This window comes from Sus scrofa, chromosome 12, assembly GCF_054392235.1.
Source record: "Sus scrofa isolate SSC_HxYL_T2T_F1_AM1 chromosome 12, Sscrofa_HxYL_maternal_Yorkshire_Landrace_v2.0, whole genome shotgun sequence".
Classification (NCBI taxonomy): Eukaryota; Metazoa; Chordata; class Mammalia; order Artiodactyla; family Suidae; genus Sus; species Sus scrofa.
The window spans coordinates 4,847,519-4,874,023 of record NC_139394.1 but is presented as its reverse complement, the minus strand read 5'-3'; the positions used below and the strand labels follow the sequence as shown (position 1 = coordinate 4,874,023).

At 54.2% G+C, this 26,505-nt stretch overlaps 4 protein-coding genes and 1 long non-coding RNA gene across 26 annotated transcripts in view; 1 reads left to right on the top strand and 4 right to left on the bottom strand.

The window, feature by feature from the left end:
* MXRA7 (matrix remodeling associated 7) overlaps nucleotides 1-4,609 on the bottom strand; it is a 40,909-nt gene extending 36,300 nt beyond the window's left edge. For 3 of the 5 annotated variants that reach the window (XM_021066568.2, XM_021066565.2, XM_084982793.1), the window contains exon 1: nucleotides 4,281-4,605. In XM_021066568.2, the coding sequence (XP_020922227.2) occupies nucleotides 4,281-4,589 (309 nt within the window). In that variant the 5' untranslated portion in view covers nucleotides 4,590-4,605. 5 annotated transcript variants of the gene reach the window in all.
* A 2,501-nt stretch (nucleotides 4,610-7,110) lies between these two features.
* On the bottom strand, nucleotides 7,111-7,700 carry LOC146398000 (uncharacterized). The gene is made up of 2 exons (XR_014820801.1): nucleotides 7,527-7,700; nucleotides 7,111-7,414 (listed from the first exon to the last, which is right to left on the bottom strand). It is a non-coding gene; the product is annotated as an uncharacterized LOC146398000 (long non-coding RNA).
* Nucleotides 7,701-8,513: 813 nt separating this feature from the next.
* JMJD6 (jumonji domain containing 6, arginine demethylase and lysine hydroxylase) lies at nucleotides 8,514-17,745 on the bottom strand. Of its 6 annotated transcripts, none has more exons than XR_014820699.1 (8): nucleotides 17,516-17,745; nucleotides 16,637-17,025; nucleotides 15,609-15,895; nucleotides 14,433-14,568; nucleotides 13,863-13,956; nucleotides 13,008-13,146; nucleotides 12,278-12,405; nucleotides 8,514-11,086 (listed from the first exon to the last, which is right to left on the bottom strand). XR_014820699.1 is itself a non-coding variant. In XM_084983751.1 (8 exons), the coding sequence occupies exons 1-8, from the start codon at nucleotides 17,642-17,644 to the stop codon at nucleotides 11,050-11,052; spliced, it is 1,296 nt and encodes a 431-aa protein (XP_084839877.1). In that variant the 5' UTR covers nucleotides 17,645-17,745; the 3' UTR covers nucleotides 8,514-11,049. The 6 variants fall into 6 exon arrangements, 2 of the variants coding, with proteins under 2 accessions (XP_084839877.1, XP_020922220.2); XM_084983751.1 differs by having other exon boundaries at nucleotides 13,863-13,951; nucleotides 14,471-14,568; XM_021066561.2 differs by lacking the exon at nucleotides 13,863-13,956.
* Nucleotides 17,746-18,008: 263 nt separating this feature from the next.
* On the top strand, nucleotides 18,009-22,881 carry METTL23 (methyltransferase like 23). 3 transcript variants are annotated; one of them, XM_003482946.5, is made up of 5 exons: nucleotides 18,009-18,082; nucleotides 20,569-20,673; nucleotides 21,992-22,229; nucleotides 22,316-22,400; nucleotides 22,538-22,881. In XM_003482946.5, exons 2-5 carry the CDS (start codon nucleotides 20,590-20,592, stop codon nucleotides 22,701-22,703), a joined length of 573 nt encoding a protein of 190 aa, XP_003482994.2. In that variant the 5' UTR covers nucleotides 18,009-18,082; nucleotides 20,569-20,589; the 3' UTR covers nucleotides 22,704-22,881. The 3 variants fall into 3 exon arrangements, with proteins under 3 accessions (XP_003482994.2, XP_084839927.1, XP_003357999.2); XM_084983801.1 differs by having other exon boundaries at nucleotides 18,009-18,391; nucleotides 20,569-20,656; XM_003357951.6 differs by having other exon boundaries at nucleotides 18,009-18,391.
* A 259-nt stretch (nucleotides 22,882-23,140) lies between these two features.
* SRSF2 (serine and arginine rich splicing factor 2) lies at nucleotides 23,141-26,281 on the bottom strand. 11 transcript variants are annotated; one of them, XR_002336827.2, is made up of 5 exons: nucleotides 25,695-26,281; nucleotides 25,226-25,536; nucleotides 24,846-24,949; nucleotides 24,102-24,207; nucleotides 23,141-23,595 (listed from the first exon to the last, which is right to left on the bottom strand). XR_002336827.2 is itself a non-coding variant. In XM_021066262.2 (3 exons), the coding sequence occupies exons 1-2, from the start codon at nucleotides 26,054-26,056 to the stop codon at nucleotides 25,233-25,235; spliced, it is 666 nt and encodes a 221-aa protein (XP_020921921.1). In that variant the 5' UTR covers nucleotides 26,057-26,281; the 3' UTR covers nucleotides 23,141-24,949; nucleotides 25,226-25,232.
* Nucleotides 26,282-26,505: the final 224 nt, after the last annotated feature.

Here is a 26,505-nt window from a genome sequence, read left to right as displayed (position 1 = left end):
CCTGGGACTTGGCGTTTCTCAGAAAGACTGTCTGCCAAGGGCCTGAGCTGGTCTCCCTCCTCCTGCGCTGTGGTTTGGGCCAACTGTCTGGGAAGGAAAAGGGCCACGAGGAAGAAACTGCCTAAAAGCAAATGTTTTATTTCTGACTCTCCAGAGCTAGGCAGCTTTTTTCTAAAGGTATGTTCTTTAAGAGTTTACTACTTCCCAGTAAGCAGGAAAATTCTAACTGAGGGCTGCATTTTCTATGTGCAAACACGACTCCATCTCTGAAAGAAAGAGAACATTTTAGCTACTAGGAAAGCCCTGACTTCTCCTAGGAAAAAAAAAAATTAGATTATAAGCTTCGCCAGCTGTACAAAACATAACCGCCTGCACCACAGATCGCTGAACGCTGCTTACAGCTCCCTGCGCCGTCTCGTATTCAGTTGATGTGCAGCGCTGCTGGAATGATCGCGAACACGCCAGCGCGGCTTTGCGTTCAGCCCTTCCCCTTCCCGACGTCTGCCGACGTGCTAGCTACGCCGCTGTTCTAATTAATGCGCATTTGGATGATGTCTGTTTTCCCCCCAGAAGTCTCACTAGAGCTGTCACAGCCTGAGAATTTGTGTCCCCAGGATTCACACGGCTCCCTGCCTGGGACATCGGTCAGCTGCCTTCTGCCGAAGTCCCTGCTCCGTTTCCGAGGAGAAGGAGGGCCTGAGCGCTGGGGGGCGGCCTGGGTCCTGGCTCTGGTACCATCGAATGACACCTGAGCCTCGGCGCCTGAGCGCTGTCTGCGAACCCAGTGATGCTGGAACCCCTAGCTGCTCGGGAGGTGAGAGGCCTGCACATCTAAGGTCCTACCTATACGGCAGCACCAAGAAGGACCGTTTCCCGGCATTGAGAGGGGCCCGCTCTTGCTGCTGACCTTGTTCTGGGTCATTCCTTGTGAGGGTAGGGCCTGCCTGCCCCTCTCACACGAATCCCTCAGAGAGAAACCAGGTTTAATAACACAGCCCTGCCCTCTGCTCGGCCTCCTTGTGCTGGGCTGGCTGGTCCCCCCCCCCCATGTCTTCAGTCACTGCTCAGCCTCCCGTGGGGGGCGGGCACGTGGCTTGGCTTTCCCACACCTCAGAGATCCACAGCCGCAGCAGAAGCCTGCTTCCGGGTTCTGGATCCTTCTCAGTAATCAGCTTTGTGAGTGTAGGCAGCAGCTGCTCCGGGCCTCCCGCCCCAGGAAAGGAAGCCCATTGGATTAGAAGGGCCGGGTGGTTAATGGAGAATGAAAGGGGGCGGGAGAGGTGAGTGAGTGCCACTCGACTGCCCAGGGCTGTGACCTCCTGCTCTCAGCAGCTGGGGCGGCCCTCCCTCCTCCCCCTGCTGCTGTTCACTTAATGAGAGGCTGGCTGAGGGCGTCACTGCTGCCTCCCCAAAGCCAGGCCTGAGTTATTTTTCCCCAGGGCTCCTTCGCGCCTGCTTTCCAGGATGGGGCAGTATGAGAATCAGAAGGGAGCCCTGCGGCCTGCTTTACACAATGCCCAAGTCCATTTCCAGACCATTTCTCAGCAGCTTCTTCCAGGGTCATCCCACCACTGGGAAGGTGGGAAGCGGGGACAGGGGGACAGTGGATATCTGTGTCCCCCAGCACCTGGGCCTATGCACAGCTGGAGTTGAGGGGGGCTTGCTAGCTCAGAAAGCGCTGGAGCCTTGAGCCCCAGACCACTGGGGAGGAGGGGAAGGAGGGAACCAGTCTCACCCGGTGTCAGCCCCGAGCCTCTGCAAGTGCCTTGTCCCTCAAAGCCCCCGCTCGCCCTCACAGGACACGCGCTCTCCCAGGCAGAGTCAAACCAGGCCTGCTTTCTTTCTTTTTTTTTGTCTTTTTGCCATTTCTTGGGCCACTCCCGCGGCATATGGAGGTTCCCAGGCTAGGGGTCTAATCGGAGCTGTAGCTGCCAGCCTATGCCAGAGCCACAGCAACACGGGATCCGAGCCGCGTCTGCAACCTACACCACAGCTCACGGCAACGCTGGATCGTTAACCCACGGAGCAAGGGCAGGGATCGAATCCGCAACCTCATGGTTCCTAGTCAGATTCGTTAACCACTGCACCGCGACGGGAACTCCCAGGCCTGCTTTCTAAAGGACTGCTAAACCCATCATATAGATACCATGTTGCTGAGAGCCCAGAGGCCTTGTAGAAAGTTCTTTCCAAAGTGTTACTGTAACCCACAGGATCAAGAGATGACGGCGGCGCACCACTAAAGAGCACTCAATTTTTTATAGTTTTTTTTTTTTTTTAAATGGCCGAACTTACGGCATATGGAAGTTCCCAGGCCAGAGACTAAAGCTGAGCCACAGCTGCGACCTACTCCTCAGCTGTGGCAATGCTGGATCCTTAACCCACTGCACCTGGCTGGGGATCAAACCCATACCTCCACAGCAACCCAAGCCGCTGCAGTCAGAGTCTTAACCTGCTGTGCCACGGGAGGAACGCCACACTTTATTTTTTATTTGCTAATTTTTGGCTGCGCCTGTAGCATAAGTAAGTTCCCAGGACAGGGATCAAACTCTTTGAGCCACAGCAGGGACAATGCCAGATCCTTAACTGCTAGGCCACCAGGGAACTCCTGGACACTTTAAACTTCAGTCCAGAACCTGCCACTGGGTGAACGAGGGCCAGTGTGTGAACTGTGGGAACAGGGCTGCCTAGGAGCAAGTGTTAGCCTGAGACTAGCCCGACACCTCTCTGTTCCCAAGGGAACTCTGAATAGCGGAGCAAACCTAACGTATCCGCACACGTCTGAACCCTCCCTGCCAGGGCCACAGGTGAGGTTAACAACCACAGCAGGGCCTCGCTTCCTCCGGGGATGAACAGGGCATCTCAGCCCTCCTCGGGCTGGTTAGAATCCACTTTAATGACACAATTAGTCACCCACGTGTCAAGCAAAGCGCCTGCTCCGGGAACAATTACTCTGCGAAAGAGAAATGCCTCCGCCCAGCCTCGCCTCCTCTCCAGTATAAACCATTGTGTCCAGCAAAATTCAGAGTGGGCACTGCAGATGCAGTGCCAACGAACCCAAGCAGCTCACTCATGGTTTCCCATCATCCTGGCTAGCCTCCGAAGAAGAGGAGCCCAGGAGTCAAAACAAGCCTTTTTCTCTTTTCTTTTTTTGCTTCTTAGGGCCACACCCATGGCATACGGAGGTTCCCAGGCCAGGGGTCGAATTGGAGCGGTAGCTGCCAGCCTATGCAGCAATGCAGGGTCTGAGCTTTGGCTGCGACCTATATCACAGCTCACGGCTATGCCAGATCCTTAACCCACTGAGTGATGCCAGGGATCGAACCCACATCCTCATGGACACTAGTTGGGTTCTTACCACTGAGCCACAACAGGAACTCCAAAACAAGGCTTTCTGATCAGGGTCAGCCCTCCCCCCACCTCCCACCTGTGGTGGCCTGGAGGGGCCAAGGGTGCTGTGATCCTGGGACCGGGCCTGGCATGTAGGTTTCCAATCTAAAGAGATGCATCAGAAAAAGTGTGTGGGGCTGGTCAGACGAGTGCACAGGAGACACCTCTCCTCTCCCTGAAGCAAGACGGTGCGGTGCAGTCAGGACAGAGCCGATGGACAGCAGAAGCCGGAGAGCGGGTTTGTGGGGCTCAGCTGTGCTGCAAGAGGACCTTATCCTGCTAGCTCACTGCACACCCGCCCAGCTGGTCCGCACCCCAGGGGAGGTGTGCAAAGCACCGTGCAGTTTGAAACAGACAATAAAAAGGATTGCAATTGTCCGGTCCCTTTCTTTCCCTGGCATTCTATGGGCTTCGCACAACATGACATAAATGACTCAGGAATCTGGATGTCAAATTGGCCTAAAAAGCTTTCCTTTTTCTTTTTTTTTTTTTCCTTCCGTTTAAGTTTCATATTTTCCACCAGAAGGCAACAGTCATTATCGCAGCCCTTGAAACAAGCCACATACACGTGGATTTGGGAGCCTGCGGCCGGGAGGATGAGGGGTGAGGGGTAGAAGGTGGTTGGGACCGGTGCCGGGGCGGGGGTTGGCCAAGAAGGGGAAAGCCAGCCAGGTGACAAAACACAACTCCGAGAAACTCGGCGACGCTTGGGGGGCGGGGGGAACGCCAGGACCTTCCTTTCCTGCGGGCCGCGGGCCCTGCCCTCCCTGGGGGCAGCGCGGCCCAGTCTGGGGGCCCGGGTCTCACCTCGGCCGGGGGCGGCAGGGTGCGCCGAGCCGCGGAGAGAACCGGGCTCGGGGTGGGAAGGGGAGCCCGGGAGGGCGGGACCGTACCTGCCTCTCCTCGGCGGCCTGCTCCTCCTCCTCCGCCGCCGCAGCCGCCGCCTCCGCCGGCGCCGCCGTGGGCTTGTCCGGCAGCGCGGGCTCCCCCGGCCCCTCGGGCGCGGCCGCCGGCTCTGCGGCGCAGGGGCCCGGCGGCTCGGGCGTTCCGCCGGCCTCGGCCGGGGGCGCGGGTTCCGGAGGCGCGCCGGCGGGGTTCGAGCTCGCGGCCGCCCCGCGCCGCAGCAGCAGCCAGGCGAGCAGCAGGGCCAGCGCGGTGGCCAGCGCGGGCAGCGCGGCCAGCAGCTCGGCCGGCGCCTCCATCGCGCCGCGGCCGCCCGAGTGCCCGCCCGCCCGCGGGGACCCCGAGGGAGCCCGCCGCGCCCCGCCCCGGGGCGGAGCCCCCGCCGCGCCCCGCCCCCGACTTCCCCGGCCCGGGGCTGGACGCCGGCGCAGCGCTCCCGAGGCCCGAGCAGGGCCAAACCCTCTCTGCCCAGGCAGGCCCGGCGCTTCGAGCTTGAGCTCCTTTTGCGACCGAGTTTGAAATGCCCAGGACTCCGGGGGCCCTCGGGTTAGCGTCATCTTTCTGCATCATTTTCCTCCAGCCCCGCTCATTTTACAGCACTTTGGAGACACCAAGGGCCCAGCAGACAGAAGGGCTCCCGTAAACGGAGACACTGGGCAGCCTGGAAGACAATGAGAGCCAAACACCACCTCCGCTTACTTGTAGCCACTTTATATAGACATGTCACCAGCTGCTTGTGCTCCTAGGGTCGCCCTAATACCTTTTCACCAAGAGGACATTTCCAGGTGCCGCTGGGGAAAGCCCCTCCCGTTCTGGATCCAGCAGCCTTCCCCACAGGCTCCAGGCAGGGACACTGCGCCCAGAGAGGGGCGTCTGGGGTTCAGCACCGGTGCTGTGGGTCAAATCTATTTCCTCCATTGACTTTTTTTTCTTTTTGGTCTTTTTGTCTTTTCAAGGGCCGCACCCATGGCATATGGAGATTCCCAGGCTAGGGTCTAATTGGAGCTGTAGCTGCTGGCCTACGCCAGAGCCACAGCAATGCTACCTACACCACAGCTCATGGCAATGCCAGATCCTTAACCCACTGAGTGAGGCCAGGGATTGAACCTGCAACCTCATGGTTCCTAGTCGGATTCGTTAACCACTGCGCCATGATGGGAACTCTTTCTCCTTCATATAATTCTGGAATGTAGGAGAGGGCGTGATGAAGAAAAAGGAGTCTGTTTTTGTTTCTCCAGAGCCTTCCAGGGCTCTGTTACTGTATGCTAGAGATAAATGCATTGTAACCAGCAATATTACTTCTCTACCACTCCCAAATGCTGCTCTAATTTTTTTTTCCCCCAGGGCTGCACCTGCAGCATATAGAAGTTCTCAGGCTAGGGGTGGAATCAGAGCTACAGCTGCTGGCCTACGCCACAGCTACAGCCACACCAGGTCCGAGCTGCATCCACAGCTCACAGCAACACTACATCCTTAACCTACTGAGCAAGGCCAGGGATCGACTCTGCATCCTCACGGATACTAGTTGGATTCTTAACCTACTGGGCCACAACAGGAACTCCTAATTATTTAAAAAAAAACAAAAACAAAAAAACGGGAGTTTCTGGTGCAGTGAGTTAAGGATCTGGTGTTGTCACTGCAGTGGCTTGGGTCACTGCTCTGGTGCGGGTTTGATCCCTGGCCCAGGAACTGATATCTGATGTTAAGCCAAGACGATGAAAGTACTGAGTGCCTCGTTTTAACTGGAAGATGCAGGTACACACTCAGGCTTCCTCCTGTGCTCCGGTTAAGACAAGCAGGAGTCCAGCAGCCGGGGGAGCTTAACCCTGCTGCACCACACATCAGAGGGACATGCGAAAGGAATTCTATGGCAGTTGATGAAAAATGCCCTACAGCTGTAAAATGTGGAATGGGGTTTATCTCTTGGCTACTGGCTTTTGCTCACTGGGGGACTTTCTGCCAAAGTATTTAGGCCTAATTTTTGTCACCTGTCCCCCTTTTTTCTTTCTTATGGTCACACCTGTGGCATATGAAAGTCCCCTGGCCAGGGATTCAATCTGAGCCCTAGCTCTGACCTCCAACCTATGCTGTAACTGTGGCAGCAATGCCGGATCCTTTAACCCCCTGCACCGGGCTGAAGATCAAACCCTCGCCTCCGGAGTGACTTGAGCCACTGCAGTTAGATTCTTTTTTTTTTTTTTTTTTCTTGTCTTTTTTAGGGCCACACCTGAGATAAATGGAAGTTCCCAGGGGTCGAATCAGAGCCACAGATGCTGGCCTACGCCACGGCCACAACAATCTGGGATCCGAGACGAGTTTGTGACCTACACCACAGCTCATGGCAACGCCAGATCCTTAACCCACTGAGTGAGGCCAGGGATTGAACACTCGTCCTCATGGATACTAGTCAGGTTTGTCACTGCTGAGCCAAGACGGGAACTCCTGCAGTCGGATTCTTAAGCCGCTGTGCCACAGTGGGAACTCCCCCCCTTGTTTTCAAGTGTACAGTTGGCCCTTGAACTACATGGGACTGAAGCGCACTGAGTCCGCTTCCACGTGGATTTTTTTTCCGGTAAACATACTGCAGTACCACACAATCCAGGGTTGGCTGCAGAACCATGAACGCTGGATATACAGGGCAGACTCAGTTTTTCTTGAATTTTCCACAGTGCGTGGGGGGGCTGGTACCCCTAAACCCTGAGTTGTTCAAGGGACAAGTGTGTATTTCAGAGGTCTTATTGTGCAAACGCCGTACGTTCTATTGGCTTTCAAGTGAGTAAGAATGAAAACAAGGAAAAAAGCGAGTGCAAAAAACCCAACTCCAAACCAAGGTGCTTTATTTAAAATGGTGAACAAGTTTCATCCCAGTGAAAGTTAAAAATACCAGCACACGGGCAGCCCCCCAGGTATGTGGTGGCGGCTTCCCAAGGGAAAGGCAGAAGCAAAACCAGGAGGCGCTTGGCGCTCAGACGGTGCCAGTTCCTCTGGAGTGTCCGGTCCCCTCGGAGGCGGCAGGCCGGCGGGTCTCCTGCTACCAGGGGAAGAGAGGATGGGGCGAGATGGTTCATTTTTGACCTCATGATGAGACGAGGCGGAGGGCCACCTGGGGACTCCGGCAGTGTTGCTGCAAACAGTGTGACATCAGTGCGACATCCTGTCACCACCAGGGAAGGGGGTGTCGGGAGAAACCAGGCTCCACACAGAACCCTCAGCACGACGCAGGACAAACAACTTACTTGTGGAAATGCTACACACAGTTCAAGGAACCTACAGCCAAGGGCTCAGACGCCTCCTACACAGGGCTTTTTACAGCTTTTACGGCAAAACTCCAGTTCCGCTGCGCACTCTTAGCTAAGGTCCTAAAGCACATGACAGCTGAACCTCTGAGAGATTTGTGAAGCCCTTGCACCAGCAACTTTCTTGCTGGTCCTTCGTTTAAAGGCCTCCAGCTCATTCGCAAAGCAGCCCCGTGCTGATTAAGAACACAGCTGTAACGACGAGGTTCTTACGAAGAGCTCGTGAGCTTGGGTTTAGTAAGGCCTGCACCTGCTTTTCCCGCCATGGAGATGGACATGCGTGGCTTTAACCACGCTGCCCAGTGGCCCCTGTGAACGACAGCATGGCCACTATCCCTGAAGCTCCATGAGGCCGGGATGTGGGCTTGTCACCGCTGCATCTGCAGGGCCTAGAACAGGGCTGGTACTTGAACATTTGCTGGTTTTTTTTTTTTTTTTTTTTTTTTTGCTTTTTAGGCACACCTGCCACCTATGGAGGTTCCCAGGCTAGGGGCTGAATCAGAGCTGCAGCTGCCGGCCTACACCACAGCCACAGCAATGCCAGATCCTTAAGCCACCGAGGCCAGGGATTGAACCCACATCCTCAGGGATACTGGTCAGGCTCCACGGGTTATCCTGAGCCACAATGGGAACTCCAATTGAATGGTTTTTTTTTTTGTTTGTTTGTTGGTTTTTGTTTTTTGTCTTTTCTAGGGCCACTCCCGCGGCATATGGAGGTTCCCAGGCTAGGGGTCCAATCGGAGCTGTAGCTGCCAGCCTACCTACGCCACAGCCACAGCAACGCGGGATCTGAGCCATGTCTGCGGCCTACACCACAGGTCACGGCAACACTGGATCGTTAACCCACTGAGCAAGGGTAGGGATCGAACCCACAACCTCATGGTTCCTAGTCGGATTCGTTAACCACTGCGCCACGACGGGAACTCCAATTGAATGTTTTAATGATTAACAGATGAGTATGGGCAAGCTTGACTGAAATGAGAACACCCCTGGTTTTGGTGGCTCTCCCCTCAAAGGCATAACCCTTGACATGGCAGCACTGCTGACCCCAGAGGCACCTGTGTGCAGCATGGTGACCTTGGGCTGATGGCAAAGCCTTCACCTCCCTCACCCACAGACTCAGAGGCTGCCTCGTGCCCTGGGCCCCCTGCTTGTCTGCTCACCCCACTCCTCCCCTTCAAGGATTAGCCCAAGATCCCTTCTTCCAGGACCCAGCTTGTTAGTTTCAAGATCAGCTGTCATCTTGGAGAAGCATCGCTAAAAATACATTTTTTTTTTTTTTCTCTTTTGGCCACTTTGTGGCCTATGAAGTTCCCAGGCCAGGGATCAGATCCGAGCCACAGCTGTGACAACTCCAGATCCATAAGCCACTGTGCGAGGCCAGGGATCAAACCTGCGTCCCTGCGTCCCAGCGACAGAGAGGCCTCTGATCCTGTGGCGCCACAGCGGGAGCGCCATCATCTCTAAAAACAGGTTCACGCTGTGTCCTCCTTACAATCCGGACACCCCTGGAGGGAGGCGCTTGTGCCGGCCGGGAGAGGGACAACCTTGTTCCCGCTTCCTCCCTCCCTGCGATCACCGGCCGCGGCCGCTCCTTTCCGCTTCCCCACCCCGGCCCTGCTTTGCTTCCGTGACCGCGTGCCCGCCTGGCCCACAGTGACAGCCACGGGGGGCTGCTGGGTCTCTGGCGGGGCTGAAACACGTCACTCATGAGGTGGCAAGAACGCTTTCAGGACAGGGGGCTGAGGGCCTGCGGGATGCGCTGGACTCTACTTCTGGGTTCTGTCTACCACACAGGAATCACCCTCGCCATCTGGGGAAGTAAAAACCAAGCTTCCACTTTACCACAGGGGCGGCCACACCCAAGTCCCCCTGCTCCCCCTAGTGGCCTGGTTTTGGTTTTGTCCTTGAGGCTGAAGTGTAGGGAGAAGCAGTTGGTATGGATTTGAGAGCCAAGGGAGGGTGATGGCCTGGGAGCAACGAGGGACAGAAAAAGTATTTGGAAGATGGCAAGGACCTTTTTTTTAAAAAAGAGGAAACATCCTCCAGATATTAACACAGAGAGAGGTGGATTCCTTCAGGCTCTGAATTTACTCACACCCACTGGGTCTAACACTGGGCCCGCCCTGGAGCTTGGGCTGGGGGCGGGGGCAGCCAGGTGCAGGCAGAGGGGCACTAGGAGGGGGCCTGAAGTTCCCCATCCAACGCAGACACGGCTGGGGTTCGCATCTGAGCACGCAGAATGTTGGACAAAGACAAAAGAGGGGACCAACCCAGTGTCAGGAAGTGTTCACTTGTCTGTCAAAAACGGAACATTTGGCAAAGAAGCGACCAGGACTCCCCTGACGATGCCCGTTTTTAGGGAAGATCTTGAGAGGCAACTCCTTACACTCCTCTCGCCTCTGGGACACTGGGAGGCTCCCCTCCGCTGTCGGTTGAAGGGGGCCTTCCGTTGAGCATTCCAACCCTCCTACCAGGAAATTGCCTTTCACTGGGTGTGTCCTTGACAACCCCCTCTTACATTTATTTAAATTTAGCTGAATTTAGGGACAGATGAAGGCAAGCAGCTGAACCGAGAGGGCATGAGATGGAACCTGCTGGTCAATCCCTAAGGATTTACACCGCGGTTACTTAGAAGCCTGACACATCCCGGAAGAGGAGACGCACCACCTCCGTGAGGCTCCCGGCCGGCCAGCAACGCGATTCCCCACCTGACGCCTGCCTGCAGGTCACGCACCAGGCGTCTGCGGAGCCTGACGCCGGATCGCGCGGGGGGAGGACGGGACAAGCCTGTCGGAACTCGCCAGGCCCTGTTCAGAGGGTGAGTTCCGCGAGGACAACGCTCGGAACACCCTTCCGGCTCTGTTCACAAACCAAACCCCCAGGGCCCCCCCAGCACACTGTGCCCGACCCCCCCACCCCCACCCCGACACGCGACCGGCTTCCGACGGCGGACGGACAACAGACGGGAACCACGACGAGACGGCACGAGGCGGGGGGCGGGTGGGTGCGCGCCGCCGGGTCGGGGCAGCGAGGGAAGCGTGTTTGTTCGGGCGGCGACTCGGGAGGTGGCGGCTCGCGATCCTTGCCGCCGTGAGTGCTGCGCCGCCGGCCGCGTGCACAGCGGAGGGGCCTCAGCGACATCCCCGCCGCCGCGACGCCGATGCCACGGGGACCACAACCCTCCAGCCGTGGGGTCCGCCGGCGTGGTTTTCAAGCAGGAGCCCAGAACCTTCTCGCCCACCAGCACAGCGGCCTCCAGCGCGTCCCTGAGCGCCCCGAGGTCAACTTCTTGACAGGCTGTTCTCAGCAGGCAGAAAACACGGCCTTGGACCCAAGACGGGAGCTCGGGCCAGAGAGGACGGTCCACAGGCAGAGAAGACAGGGGAGGAGGGAGGAGCAGAAGACGGGAAAGGGGCGGCTGCCGACAGCTCACAGGGGCCACCTCAGGGAGAGTTTCCGCTCAGGGGTGAGCACGGCCTCCGCAAGGGTCCCTAATCCTGCCAAGGAAAGGACAGCCGCCTGTCATCAGCACGCAGAGAGCACAGCTGGGCGCACAGCGGGGAGGAAGCGTTAAAAGCGCCCCCGGGACCCTAGCGCTTCCTTTCGGAAGGCTCTCCTTACGAGCTACGCAGTCACGCCCCAAGGGCTGATGAATGGACAGTAACCGAAGCAACATAAAAAGGCAAGAAGAGACATCGAAGAACAGTTGGGAAAAGGACAACCTGGGGTGAGAGGTGCACAATCCAATCTGATTAAATGCACCTGGTTGAGACACCCCCGCGTTTCCCCCAGGGAATTCCAGCCACTCCACAGAGAATGAGGAAAAACGACAGGAAGCAGGGTGTCCCCTGCTTTGATCACAGTCAAGAAAGCGCTCAGCTGCTTGGAGATACACAGAACACAGCAGGAACGTCACCTGCAGCAGACCAGGACTTCAGACAGAATCCTCCAAGCTTCGGTGTTTCACGCCCTTCCCCGAAACCTCACCTCTTAATGCTGCCGACAGGGACACTTCACCTAGCAGCTCGTGGACCAGAGGGCTCTGGGCTAAAGACCCTGGATGAGCAGAGTCACCAAACTTATGTGACCCTGTTATGTGCCCAGCACCAGGGCAGCTGCTTGCAAAAACATTATCTTACTGACTTTTATCTCAAGTTTCCACTTAGACCACTTTAGATCCAATCTGGTTTAAAACAAAAGCAAAAACCCACTGGAAATGAGATCAAGATTTTATAAGAAAAAATCCGCAGGTACGCGAGGCAGTGGCGGTGACCTGCGCGGCCCAGGGGTCCCCCCTTTGCTGCAGCAGCTTCCCTGCGGGGCTCACCCAACAGCGGATCACTGTCTCCCACCACGATCATGACAAGGAGAACCAGGAGAAGCTCTGGTATTCTCCAGGAAAAAAATTTCAAAGCTTGAAGATGAACTGAATTTTTATTAAATAAGGTAAAGGGTTTCCTTGGCACCAACCACGCAGATTCTCGCCTTTATGCATAAAACAAGCCACGTTAACTTGCACTGGAAACAGCAAAGCCCCATCGAAGAGGCCAAGTGAGCGGACTCCTGCTCCGAGACGCCCTCCTTCCCTGGCTCTGCGGCCCCCTCTCTGCAGAACCGCGAGGCCGCCCCGGGGCCCGGCCGCAGGCACGTCCTTCCACACAGGCACAGGCGCAGGCGTGCGCGGTCACCTGGAGGAGCTGCGCTCCTTGCTCACGCAGTCGTCCTGGGAGGTGGCGTCCCCGTTGCCCACCATGCCGCACGTCCTCCGCTTCTTCCTGCGGTGCGTCGTCCCGTCGCCTTCGGAGCCAGACTCGCACTGGACGTGGGAGGAAACGGGAGCTCAGCCGCGTGCCCCGCCTCGCTCCACTCGCCGCCCTCTGCGCTCAGGAGGCGGCGCAAATCCTGCCCCCGTCCTCCCAGAAGCAAAAGGGCCATTTGTGACAGTCTGACTGTCTCTCTCCTCGGATGCCAGGCGTCCTGCCAGCACTAACCAGAGGACCGTCTGCAAGCAGATCCACCTGCGACGGCGCCCCCTGTGCCGACAGAGCGGCACCCAACGCCCTGCAGCACGGGGCGCAGGACCCTCTCACCCAGGTCATGTGAGCCGCGTCTCTCAGCTCATGATTTACTCCCAGACCCGGGGCATCTTCCTAAGGTGGGTCCGCGGTCAGAAGGGTCGGAGTTTGACTCCGGACCCCACTGTCCGCCCGCTGTGTGATCCTGGGTCAGCTACTTCTCTGGCCGCAGAGATCAGAGTTACGATGCCCAGGCGCGTGTCAAGCGGAACGTGGCCAAGACCCACCGCAGGCCCGGGGCGGGCAGCGTTCTCGGAAGGAAGTGAAGCCCGTTCCCACCGCCCTCCCTCTGGGCATCTGGTTCTTGCAGGGTGACCTGTCCTGGGCGCCAGCACGGCCTCACCTCTGAGTCCGAGTCGGATGAGCTGGAACTGGAGGAGCTGGACGAGTCGCTGGAGCTGTCGGAGGCGATCCCCGTGGACTCTTGCAGGTCGACCGAGTCGGCCAGGACTGCCAGCTCAGGGTGCTCCTGCTTCAAGATCCTGAGAGACCAGACAGGCTGTTCTCGCGCTGGCACAGGCCGCGCGCCCGCACGATGCCCCAGGCTCAGGGCTGAGCCCTGTCTCTCCCAGAGGCGCCTGTCCAGTGGTGAGGACACCTGTGTCCACGCACTGGGAACCAACCCCATCGGGCTGCTCAGGCTTTCCTGGAAGGAGAACTAGCCAGGCACAGCTCACACCCCGTGTGAACCGGCCAGACGTGCTGCCGACCGACTGAAACGTGAGGCCACGTTTCCTCGAGCCAGTCTTCCGCTTGCCCTGGGGAGAAACTGCCTCTCGCCCTCCTGTCTTTTCCTGAACCTTCCCTAGCCGAGTTTTTAACCTCTCTCTTCCACTGCACAGTTAACGAAGGAAGCTGGGCCTGGTTAAACCCAAGAGCAGAAGCAAGGAGGCTCGTGAGAAAGAAGTGCCAGGTACAGAGCGGGTCCCCCTCACTCAAAGACGAATCTGAACGGGACTGTCGGGGCAGCAGCCAGCCCTCCCCTTAGGAACCTACTCTGGCCTCCACTGGAACCAGGGACAAAAGACCTGCTGTACGGGGAGGCCTGGAGAGTGACCAGATCGCAGCACGCGGTGGCCTGCGGGACGGAGGAAGCGGCCTCGGGTGCCCGAGAGTCCGGGGAGAACAAAGCCACCACCCTTGCTGGCCCTCTCAGCAGGGAGGCTGAGCAGGGCACAAGCCAGAATCCCTCTCTTACCCCGAGAGCTGGTCCCTCCAGGTCAGGGTTGGGACACAGTGGCACGGGGTGGCTGGGGGTGGCTTGCACTGCCGCTGCCCGTGCTGTATCTGTTCTGTGGATAAACAGAGGAGCTAAGTCTCCAGGGCAGTCACCTCACTCACGAGAACTGAAGGCAATAGGTTCAAATGGGAATAATGCTTTTGGGTAAGAAAAAGAAATAACCAAAATAAAACCCAAACAAAAGGGCTTCCTTTGCTAGTGCTAGCTTTGGGGGGAAAACCAAAAACAAACAAATAAACAAACAAACAAAAAACAGAGAAGGAGAAACAATCCCAATTACGACCAGGTTTTGACGGACAGGCTTCGATCAAACATGCAGTCTCAGCCCGTCACCTTGAGGCTGGCAAGCATCCTGAGAACTGGCCCTGACCTTGGACCCAGGCTCCTCTACCTGTGGGGGTTTGTAGCCCCAGCTCTTCCCAGGCCCGTCTAAAATCAGCACACGTCATTGCACCAGTGGACTCCTGGCATTTTATCTCTGGGGTAGAAGGTGGAACAGAGCGAAAATAAGAAAAAGAAATCTCTCACCTGTACCATTTCCTTGATAGCTTTGGTCTCCCTCTTACCGTCTTGTGCCAGACAACAGGGAAGTTGGTGCTGCTGGCAAAGTTCTGGGTGATGGCAATGGTGGTATCAAGATTGAGGACGACGTGCCACCAGCCTCCTGAAAGCCAACAAGTCCGCAGTCAAACAAGGTTCGGCTCTGTACGCACTCGCTCCGGGACAGCGTTCACCCAACACACACCTCAGACACTGGGGGTTGCTATCCACCAGGGAGAGCCCTGGAGACGCAGGGCCCGGCGTAAATGCTCCCCCGATGCTGGTGTGAAGCAAGGCCGGCCCTGCCTGTTCACTTCCTGTGGCTGCTTTCCTGCTACACAGGCGGAGCTGAGCAGTTACGATGGACTGTGGCGCATACACAGCACCCGGGCTACTGATCTCTGGCTCTTTCACAGAGCAGAGGTGTCAAGCCCTGATAATCTAAAGCTGTGACAAAAACTGTAAGGGCAGCAGGGTCTTCAATTTCTAGAAGGATAGCTTTTTTTTCCCCCTCTGGCTATACCCGTGGCAGGTGGATGTTCCTGAGCCACTGCAGTGACAATGCCAGATCCCTAACCCACTGAGCCACCAGGGAACTCTGAGGACAGCTATTTAAATAACACTTACTTCCAGGGCTTAACCTACCAAAACAAAGTGTAGTTCTCAGGTCTGAGCTTTCCTGCCTCTTGGCTCTAAGTAGCTATTTCCTGACTCAGGGCACCCAATGCTACACAGTATCAAAAACCCCACCTAGAGAAATAAACACAGGTCCCTAAACACACAAAGACATTAAGTAACTACTGGGGAGAAAGATGAATAGGCTCTGGAGTTCCCTGGTGGCTCAGCAGGTTGAAGATCCAGCATTGTCACTGCTGTGGTGTGGGTTTGATCCTTGGCCCAGGAACAACTTCCGTGTGCTGTGGGTGTGGCTGGAAAAAAAACAAAGGCTCTCTGCACACAGGAAGTTCATCAATAGTCACTATACATTCAGGTTACAAGGCCCCGAGCGCTTGACCACACAGCAGCCATCACTGTCAGAGATAAGCAGGGTCAGATCCCCCAGAGTCAGCAGGCAGAGGGACTCTAACTCCTTCTAGGTAGCTGTGCTCCAAAAAGATAAATTACCCAAATCAAAGAATGTCCTTTTTTCCAGTTCGTCTGTACCTGGTACAAAGACAGTCTCTCCTGGCTTTTGTAAGATTTCCAGGGGTTTGAATTCGGGTGGCCAGGTCGGAAGCTGTGTTCGCGGGTAGATGATGTTAAACCAGGTAATAGCTTCATCTTGCTGGTTCCCACCTTCTTCACGGGTCACCTTGATGAGCTCCCGGGGCGTGCTGGTGGGGAATAAGCACCAGCGCTTGTGACCCTGAACTAAGGCATTCCAGGCGCTGGTTCCCAGGGGGTCGATGTGAATTCCGGTTCCAGAGCGTGGAGGCCCCATCACAAACCACCTAAAGGATGGAAACATCCAAGAAGTGCAGTGTAATTTAACTCTATACACACATACACTACAAAATAAGCTTTTTGTTTTATACAACACGTTACTGTCACTTCAAAGACACCAAAAGGGAGTTCCCGTTGTGGCACAGCAGAAATGAATCTGACTAGTATCCAACTAATATCCACGTTCAATCCCCAGCCTCGCTCAGTGGGTTAAGGATCCCGAGTTGCCATGAGCTGTGGTGTAGGTCACAGATCCTGAATTGCTGTGGCTGTGGTGCAGGCTCACAGCTGTAGCTCCAATTTGACCTCTAGGCTGGGAACCTCCATGTGCTGTGAGGGCGGCCCAAAAAAACAAAAACCAAACAAACTGAAAAACCAAAACCAAAACCAAAAAAACCCCCAAAGACTACCACAAGTTCTGGTACACAGAAGTTCTGAGGGAACTCTGCATGGACTGACCCCTAACAGAAAAAGGAAAGTCCCTGAAGTGGCTTCCTTCTGGACTTCACAGATCACTGGTTCAACTGTGGTTGCCCATTTGAAGCACCCCGGAGCTTTCAGAAATCATGATGCCCCCGCCGGCAGCACCCCAGACCAAATCAGGCTCCGGCAGTAGGAAAGTTCCACGTGCAGCCAAGGGAGAAGCACCCACTCTTTCGGAAAGAGGTTAGCGGAATGAGCTCGGCTGCAGCCTGCTGCTGTAGACAAGACTGTAAGCACATCACTGCCCAGTCAGCCCCGTAGTTTACCTGTAAGGGGGCCTGCGCTTCTCCCCCGCATACTGGAAGAGGTCATCGGTGAAAAACTTGGGCACCGTGTAGTCTTCCAGAAGTTTCCTTCTTTTGGGGTGCTCCCCGTAGCTGCTGTCAAAGATGTAAAGGGGACTGTCATCTCTCGTGCTCTCCATGTACTCGATGTAGTATTTCATCTTCATCTTCACCGAGTAGCCATCATTATCCTCACCGCACTTGAACTTCTGGTTCCGGTATTTCCTCTTGAGGCGCTCCAAAGTCCACTTCTCCTGCGCCGACCAGCCCTCTTGGGCATTCAGCAGAACCACGGGCTTATAAGGTCTTTCATATCGCTCCACGAACTCTTCCACCGACAGCTGTAAGGCGTCTGCCCGTTCCACATTGTCCTGAGGGAATCAGAAAAGACCTATCGAGTTAAAAAAAAAAAGTCCTGCAGCAGTTAGGGTGTCCCCCAAGGCCAACGAGCAATCACATACCTAAGGAGCCAGATTCTTGTTTCTGGCTCCTCTTCGGGAAGAAAAAAGACCTACTTGCGCTGGGGCGCATCGCACCCAGCGCCACCCACCAAGGAAAGGGGGGCTTCGTATCTCCCACCCATGGCCTTTGACAGCCACGTCCCCTAGGGCCCGTCGCCCAAAGAGTGACAGGCCTCGTGGAGGCGTCGACAGCGTGGGTCTCCAGTTGCCCAGGCAGGCGCGGCTGCAGCGCGGAGGAAGGAGGCCCGCCCTGGAATCCGGGCCCGATGACCCCGACCCCCGCGGGGTGCGGGCGAGCCCCTCGGAACTCCGGGTGCCGTGCTCGGCGCGGGCGGACCCCAGCCCCGGGGATGCCCGTGCCCTCCACCGCGCCCCTAGCCCGCGATCACAACCGGCTCACCGCCACGGCCGCTGGGTTCAGCGGGAAGCTTTCGTAGTAGTTATGCCGAGTCCAGTCCAGCGAGTCCTTCAGCTCCGGCCGCGCACTCCGCTTGGCCTCGCGGATCCGCTTCTTGCTCTTGTGGTTCATCCTGCGAGGGTCACCAGCTGGTTCCGCGACGACCTCGGCGCAGCCCGCTTCCTGCCACCAACGCGCCCCCTCCCCGGCCCCGGCGACGGCAGTACCAAAATGCCCTTCGCTCGGGCCCGGCGCCTTTAAAGCCGCCTTCCAGAAGATTCACTCCCCAACCACCTCCCGAGCCTCGGGTTGGGCCTGCGGCTGCCGTCTTCCCCGCCCCCCAGTCTTTCGCGATAAGCCATTGGCCTCGGCGCCTCCGCGGTCCGCCCTCACACGCACCGGGTCTCCGCCATGTTGGGAAGGTCGGGCCGGCCGAGCTCCTCCTCGCTGCGGCCCCGCCTCCCCTCTTCCGGCTTGCGTCACTTCCGGCAGCTCTGCCTTCTCCTGGCCAGCTTCCGGCCGGTCTGCTGCTCCAAGCACCTGTTCCGTGTCTCATTTTCCTGGCTGCCGGTCTGTTCTAGCCGCGTGGTTACTTTGTCGTCCGAGGGGTGCTCCCCCCTCTTTGCGGTCGGGTACTAGCGACCTGAGGTGGCGCCAAGGCGGCAACCTCAGGCAGGCCGGGGGGACCCCCACGTGCGCAGCCTGGAAGCCTGGCAAGCCCTGCGCCCTCCCCTGCTCCCGGCCCACCCGGGGGCCACCGACTCCACTCCCGGAGAGTGTGGCTTCCGAGGGCATGTGGTCCGGGCTCAGCGCTTTCGGTTCTCGGAGGAGCCAAGCCTGGGAGCCGAGGGGGCAGTGCTGGAGGTCCACGTCCCGCAGGTGTGTGCAAAGGCACCAGCTGGGAAGCGCGTTCGGTCCTTAACTCTGGCGCCTTTAGGGAAAGGCGGTTCAGTAGGGAGGGGCACAGGGAGGGAGTCCGCGGCTTCCCGCCTTAGGGTGGGTGGATCGCGGAGCCGAGAGATTTGATCTGAAGCCGTTTGTCAGGTTAAATACCTTTCACTAAGAACCTTGGAGGTCCTGCCAGGAAGGGGGCCTCTCCGTACTGATAATTTCTTGCCAGAAAAGAGGCATTCTTCACACCTTTGATCTTGTTGAAGGGCTTCTTAATTCAGCTTTATCTGGGACGGGGGTCGGGGGACGGAGCTCCAACCCTCACTACCCAAAGTTGCTCGCCTTGGCATTGCTCCCTTTCAGTTCGTGGTTGCCCGCACTCCCAATAGCAGTTAACACCTTATATAGGTTCAGTTTTTCAAGGCACTTTGAAGTTGCAGCCTGTGTGGTAGTTATTGGCACTAACAGTTTTAAGTATGAGAAACAGCGTAAGAGGAGTTGAAGGCTGGGGTGGAAACCCATTTCTGGCAAGTTCTAAATCACGTTGAAATACCCCTTTGGATTTCTTCCCAAATTTAGGAAGTGGGTGGGGAGACACCCTTTGAGAACCGAAGCCCCCCTTTCTCACACCCGAATCTGCATAACTAATTTTTCAGGGAGGAAATTCTTCATTGTAGTTCTGGGTAAAATCCACCAGGGCAGGTAGTTTTGTGTTTTAATCAGCCTAACCTATTGTAGGCACTAATGTTTTTGTTGAGTGTACTGAATGATTAGGTTCAGAACTTCAGGGTTGTTTTTTTTTTTTTTTTTTTGCTTTTTAGGGCCGCACTCGCAGCTATGGAGGATTCTCAGGTTAGGGGTCCAATCAGAGCTAGAGCTGCTGGCCTATGCCACAGCAACACCGGATCCAAGCCGCATCTGCGACCTACACCACAGCTCATGGAAACGCTGGATCCTTAACCCACTGAGCAGGGCCAGGGATCCAACCCTCACATGGTTCCTAGTCAGATTCGTTTCTGCTGCACCGCAACGGGAACTCGGGGGACTCCTTACCTTTTTTTTTCCTCCCTGCCCCTGCCCGCAGCATGGGGAAGCTCCCAGACCTGGGATGAAACGCTCACAGCAGTGACAACGCAGGATCCTTAACCTGCTGCACCACCAGGGAACCTTTGATATTTTTACCTCTTCCGCCAGGTTCCTACCATCCCACTAGGGGCACCCTTTGCTCTTGAGAACAAAGACTTGCACTTTAACAATTGCTAACTGCATACTTTGTGCCCTGCACTGTCCTTAGTTTGCCTTGAATCTTCCTAGCCCCTCTAAGGTAGCATTCTGCAGTTTAGGAAACGGAAGCACAGATAGCTTAAATAAATTGAGTGAGGTCAACACAGCTGGTAAAGCACAGATCTCAAGTCTGAACTCAGCCAGGCTCATTCCAGAGTTGTTACCTTGCCTCCCTGAATACCACACTCTCAAAATTCAGTGCTTTCCCAGAGCCTTTGTAAATTGCCTGCCTTCCTAACTCCAGGATTCTCAAACCTCTTGTAGGATGTCATTCTATGACCACAGTGTCCCTTCTTAGCATACCAACGTATGCCTGTGCTCAAAACTCCCCAGTATCTTCTTATTTGCACTTGCGGACTGCTCGGGTCCCTGCTTCCCTCTGACCTTTGCTTGTACTACACAACCCTGCCTTCAGCCCTCCCCAGCCAGAGGCCTTTCAGTTCCCGTTTCAGGGCCTTTGCCCGAATCCTCCTCTCTCCCTATCTCTAGCAGCTGCCTTGTGGTCACTGCCCATCACCCTGTTCTGTTGTGCTCGTAGCATTATCACCAACCGGAAATTTGCCTGTCTCTCCCCAGTGGGACATATGTATGTGTTGGCATATGGAAGTTCCTGGGCCAGGGATTGAACCCGAGCCACAGCAGTGACAGTACCAGGTCCTTAACCCAGTGCCCCACCAGGGAGCTCCTGGGTAAATGCTTTTTGAATGAAGAATGCTTATCTTGTGGCATTGAAGTTTTATACCCCCCCACCACAGGAGGCAAACTGGAGGGCAGGGAACTGTCATTTCTGTAATGAATGCCAGTGCTGGGCACTCAGTAATTGTTATGTGTTGACTCCCAGTATATGAATTATTTATGACCTACAAAAAATTCCTTTTCAGGTCTTGCATCTTCAGTATGGAATGTATGTTTGGCCCTGTGCTGTGGTCCTGGCCCAGTACCTGTGGTTTCACAGAGAATCTCTGCCCGGCAAGGCTGTCTTAGAGGTACACGTGCCCCTGAAATTGCAGAAATCCTAGGTTATGTCCCAATTAGTCTATATGCTTGTTATTGGCTTTTGTTAGAGATTTTAAAATCAGGGATGCTTTGGCCAGATTTTAAGGCAAGTAAGCTAAGAATGCTTTTTAAAAATGTTTAAGGAGCTCCCACTGTGTTAACAGGACTGGTGGCGTCTCTGGAGCAGCAGGACGCAGGTTCAATCCCTGGGTTGTGCAGCAGGTTAAAGGATCTGGCATTGCTCAGTAACTCCACGTGCCCTGGGGTTGCCAGAAAAAACAAAAAACAAAAAACATGCGCCAGGGAATTCCCATTCGGTTCAGTGGTAAAAAATCTGACTAGGATTCATGAGGACTTGGGTTTGATCCCTGGCCTTGCTCAGTGGGTTAAGAATCTGGTGTTTCCAAGAGCCGTGGTGTATGTAGGTCACAGAGGCAGCTTGGATCTGTCGTTGCTGTGGCTGTAGTGTAGACTGGCAGCTACAGCTCCGATTTGATCCCTAGGCCTGGGAACTACACACACACACACACACACACACACACACTCTTCCTTGTGCTGTGTAGCAACAGGACCTCGTTGCTTATCCATTCTAGATGCAAGTTTGCATCTAAAATGGCCCTTTGCATTTTAGGAAATCATGAGTTTACTTTTAAAATGTATCCCTTGCTCCTTCTCCCTCCCAGTGGAGACTGCTGAGGCTTAGTAAAATGAATTTTGTCCTTCGCAGAAATGGTACTCTGCTTAAACCCAAAGGCTAAATAAAGACCAATCAGAAGCTTAAGGACACGTTTTGCAAAACCATGTAAATGAAGGATATGTATTTGGTGCAAACTTCTGGCCCAAAGCAGTGATAATTGTTGGGCATTCAAAAGAAGTGGGGAGTCTATGCCCATCCCCAACTAGGAAGCTTATTTCAGTCAGTGTTTATGAAGCCACTCCTCGGTATTATTCCTTAGTATAAAGTGCCTTGCCACTCTCAAGAGCCAAGTGGGAAAAATCCCCTTTTTGAGGATTCAGTATCACTGGTGTGGCACAGATTCAATCCTTGGCTTGGGAACTTCTACATCACACTTGTGGCAAAAAAAAAAGGGGGGGGAGTCCTTTTAATGCTGAAAGGGCCTTTTGAACCAATTAGAATTGCCCTGACAAACTCAGAGTTCCACAAAGTAAAGCAGTGTTGAGTTCTATAGTGAACTCACTCATTGCACATTAACCCTGTACTTAAACATCACTGCAAAGGTGAAATGAGAAGCCATTCACCAAGACCCGCAGTTCTTCAGTTCTAAGCAAAACTTTTAACCTTAACAGATTGGAGCTGGAGTGAGCCTTCCGGGAATTGTGGCTGCAAAATGTGGTGCTGAAGTAATACTGTCAGACAGTGCAGAGCTGCCTCACTGCCTGGAAATCTGTCAGCGTAGCTGCCAAATGAATAACCTGCCTCAAGTGCAGGTCATAGGACTCACATGGGGTCATGTATCGCAGGCTCTTTTGGCTCTACCACCACAAGACATTATCCTTGCATCTGATGTTTTCTTTGAACCAGAAGGTACACCCTTTTTTTGGCTCCTCTTTGTAAATTTAGCCAGCGATGCAATGGAATTAAGAGTCTTATAAGAAGTCTTTTCTTCCCAGATTTTGAAGACATTTTAACTACAGTTTACTTTTTGATGCAGAAAAACCCCAAAGTCCAATTATGGTCTACTTACCAGGTGAGAAGGTAAGCCTGAATAATTTTGGTTTACTCAACTGAAGCCTTACTGGTGTCTACTATGTCTACTTCAAGGATAAAATGAGACTGTATCTAAAGCAAAACAGGAAAAGCTTGGTTTTTAAAAACAATTTATTTTTTTTCAGTGCTGACTGGTCACTTGAAGCTTTGCTCTACAAGTGGGACATGAAATGTGTCCACATTCCTTTGGAGTCTTTTGGTGCAGATGAGGAGGCTATAGCAGAATCTGCCCTCCCAGGAAGACATACTGTTGAAATGCTGGTTATCTCCCTTGCAAAGGACAGTCTCTGAATTACACCTACAAGCTGTTTCAGGACAGCGTCAATGCTGATTAGCAACCTGGCAAGCCAACTGTGTGGCTCAGGCCACTTCAGCTTAAGTACAAGCAGTAGATTTGAAAATGGTCCTATCTGATTGTGAGGCATCACTTAACCATTAAAATGAAAATTAAAACACTTCTAAGAAAAAAGACTTGGATTCTTCCTAAGTCATTAAAATAGGACATAAATTAGGTTGAGAGAAGAGGCTACCCACGACCTCAACAAAAGTGCTACCTATGAGCACTGAGTTTAGGGATGGATAGCGGGTGCTAAACTGGCATTCCACTTTTTAACTTAGGGAGAAAAATCAGCTCCTAGACATTTCACTTTCATACTTTACAGTAAGTTACATTTGAGAAAACTACACAGGTCTTTCAAATAAATGGGGGGAAAAAAGACCAAGACATATTCTGAGAAAAGCTAACACCAAGAAAACGTTTTAATTAAACTACAGAAACAATGGTTATAGTACAGAATATTCATGAGCAAAAAGATACACCATGTTTTAAGTACTTACAAAGTTACAAACCATTTCTTTGCTTCCTTAACATTTTCCATTTTAAGTTCATACATGAAGATGATCAGATTTACCATTTTTAAGGGGGAGAGGAAGAAAAAAAAAAGGTGTATTTATCATCGCTAGATGTGCTCACTGTATGCTCCGTTATTTATATGCAAGGCCCGGTTGACTGGAAGTGCAGTTGTCAGGCATTTTAATAAACTGGACAGCCATTTGTTTCTGCACGACAAGGCATCTTTACACAGGAGCAATCAGGAGAAAACAGGAAACAGCCAAGCACTCTGCACTGCAACACGCCACCTTAACAGCTAACCAGCATTACTCAACTGCTACACAACTGCGCCTAGTGCACAAAAATACATAAGAGAAGAGATTAGAATTGTGTTTGGTAAACAATCCTTTCAAAAAAATCAAGTCTTTTCACCTGAAAAGTCTTTATACAAATTTGGGTTCAGTTTACCATTTAGACCTGAAGGTAAATAACATATACAAACAAATTTACACCAACTTTTGTAGGTTTTTAATTTTAAGGTATGAAGGCAATGTTGAGTCAATCTCTTGACAGCTTTAGGCTGTGTGTAATGGCTGCACACTTGTTTCCTTAAAAGTCAGGAGGCCACAAATTAGGTTACCAATCTGTTTAATTTCAAACAAAAAAAGTCAGCACTATATGAACAAAAAGGAAATTTTACCTCAAATATCCAAGCCAATAATGAAATCTGAAGTCGTTCACCTCACTAAATTACAAGAAATTTGAATAACAGCAACAAAATGGCACATAAAATGATTTTGCCACCTGAGGCAAAGCTTAAAACAAGTAAAAAGTTAGACAAAATGTTACAAAATAACCTTTTCAATAGCCAGTTGCTTGTTCCAAGGACTCCTGGATGGACCGAGTACTGAGTCCGTGGTCCTTTTTTCCCCAAATCTTCCTTTACGTTGCTTGTCGACGCATCTAGGTTTGAAAAGAAATAAGTTCAGTTTATCTTCCATTATGAAGTCACGAAAAGCGCACATGGTTTCAATTTCAGTACTTACTAAGGCTTTGGTGAAACCAGTAGGTTACAGAAAGGTTCCAACCAGCCATTATCACAGTTTTTAAAGGCCCAATTAGAAAATTTCACAAAGGCTACCATCAGCATTAAGAGTTTGTGTTTATGTATTCTTGGCCAAATAACCAAGGTGAAAAATGGTAAGGGGGAGGGGAGAAAAAAAGAAAAGGAAAAAAAAAAAAAAAGAGGGCTGTATCCAAACAAAAACAAGTTGAAAACAGACTATTAGTCTATATATTAAGTTTTTTAGTTTTCAAATGCAACATTTGGCACTTTAGAATAATGCTTTAACATCTGAGCTACTTAGGGCCCTTTCCTTTTTAAAAAATAGGACCAAACAATTTGAGAGTTAAAGACACACTATCCTTTCCCCACCCAGTGCAATCAATACCTGTAAACTTTTGGTTCCAAAAGCTCATCGCGTCTTTTTGCAATTCGTTTGCCACATCCGTTAGAATACGAAGTCCCAGTCAGTACAACAATAGTTGAACTGATTGTTTTCTCTAAGAGGATAGTGCATCTTTAACATTTAAAGACAAACCTGCTCCAATACACGCCCACAGAAACTGGTCCCTGGAGGATCAGCCAAATCAGTTAAAATCTGCAATACTGGCCAATATTCTTTTATCAAACAGGAGACCGCAGCTTTAAAGGGGAAAATGCAGACGTTGGATAAAAACAGCAAGAAATAGTCATTTTCATTAATAGGTCTCAAACAGTTTATGAAACAGCCATTATTATCTAAGCTTTACACATATCCTTTCTGCAGACCCCTCTCTTCAGTATTACTCCCAAAGCTGGTTAGCTCAGAGCAGCACTCCTAACATTAGGAGTCACTTTCATGCTAACACGGACCGAAAATCTACTCCAAACCCCATCTCTGAATTCGGGCCATGCGTCTCGGATCCCCGCGGACATTACCATTTGCTTAAGAGGACACCGCTCCTTCCTCTTCGGGAGACTTGGGGGGACTCTTGGATCGCGACCTGGACTTGGATTCCCTCTTGGACGCGGGCGGAGGACTCCTGGACCTAGATCTGGACCTGGACCGCGAGCGAGATCTGGACACCGACGAGGACTTGGACTTGGACCTGCGCGCCGACCTGGACTTGGACGTTGACCGTGATCTTGAGCGAGTGCGGGACCGAGACTTGGAGCGGCTGTAGCGAGATCGACTCCGGGACCGGGACCGGCTCCGACTCCGGGATCGGCTGCGGCGACGCCGCCTAGGGCTGCGGGCGGGGACGGCGGCGCGTCAGGGCCCGGCGGCCCCGCCCGCGTGCTCCCGCCCGCCCCGGCCGCCATTATCTCGCCGCCAGACGCCATTTCCCTGGTCGCGAGCCCGGGCCCCCCCCGCCCTCCCGGCGCCCCGGCCGCGCGGCCGGCTTACCTGCGGCTCCGACGTCCGTAGCCGCCGCCCCCGTACCTGCGGGGCGGGGGGCCCCGGCGGCTGTGGTGCGAGTCCGGGGGGCGGCCGTAGCGCGCCATCTGCACCCGCAGCTCGCGCCCGTCCAGCACGGCCCCGTCCATGGCGTCCATGGCGTCCTCGGCGTCGCGCTTGTCGTGGAAGCGGACGAAGGCGAAGCCGCGGGACTCCTTGGTGTAGCGGTCCCGCGGGATGTACACGTCGCCGACGCGCCCGTACTTCTCGAACACGCGCCTCAGGGTGTCGGGCGAGGTGCGGTAGGTCAGGTTGTCCACCTTGAGGGAGGTCATGCCCTCCACATCGGGAGGCGGGCGGCCGTAGCTCATGGCTCTGGAGAGTCGGGCCGGGGCCCGCGACTGCGCGCCGACGAACTAACGCCCCGGCGGGCCGGCACGATCGGCTGCGGCGGCGGTGGTTTCCTCTGAGTGGCTCGGCTCGACGCCGCGCCTGTCCTCTGGCGGTTGGCTTCCGCGTGGGAGCGTTGGGAAAGGCCGGAGCTGAGGCGGCGGAGCCGAGAAGCCCCCAGCCGGCTCCACCAGAGAAACAACTGGACTGGCGACCGGCTCCAGCGCCCTTTTATACCCCCCTCACAAAATGGCGCCCGCGCCACCCGGAAATGAATCCTCTGATTGGTTCACCCGGCCCCGCCCCGTAACGTTTTGCCGCTCGCCCCGCCCCTGGCCGGCGCACCTGCGCAGAGCCTGGCGGGCGGGTCGAAAAGCGCGCAGTCACTGCGGCTGGGAGGGGGCGCGGGATCTGCCGGCAGTTGGAAAGC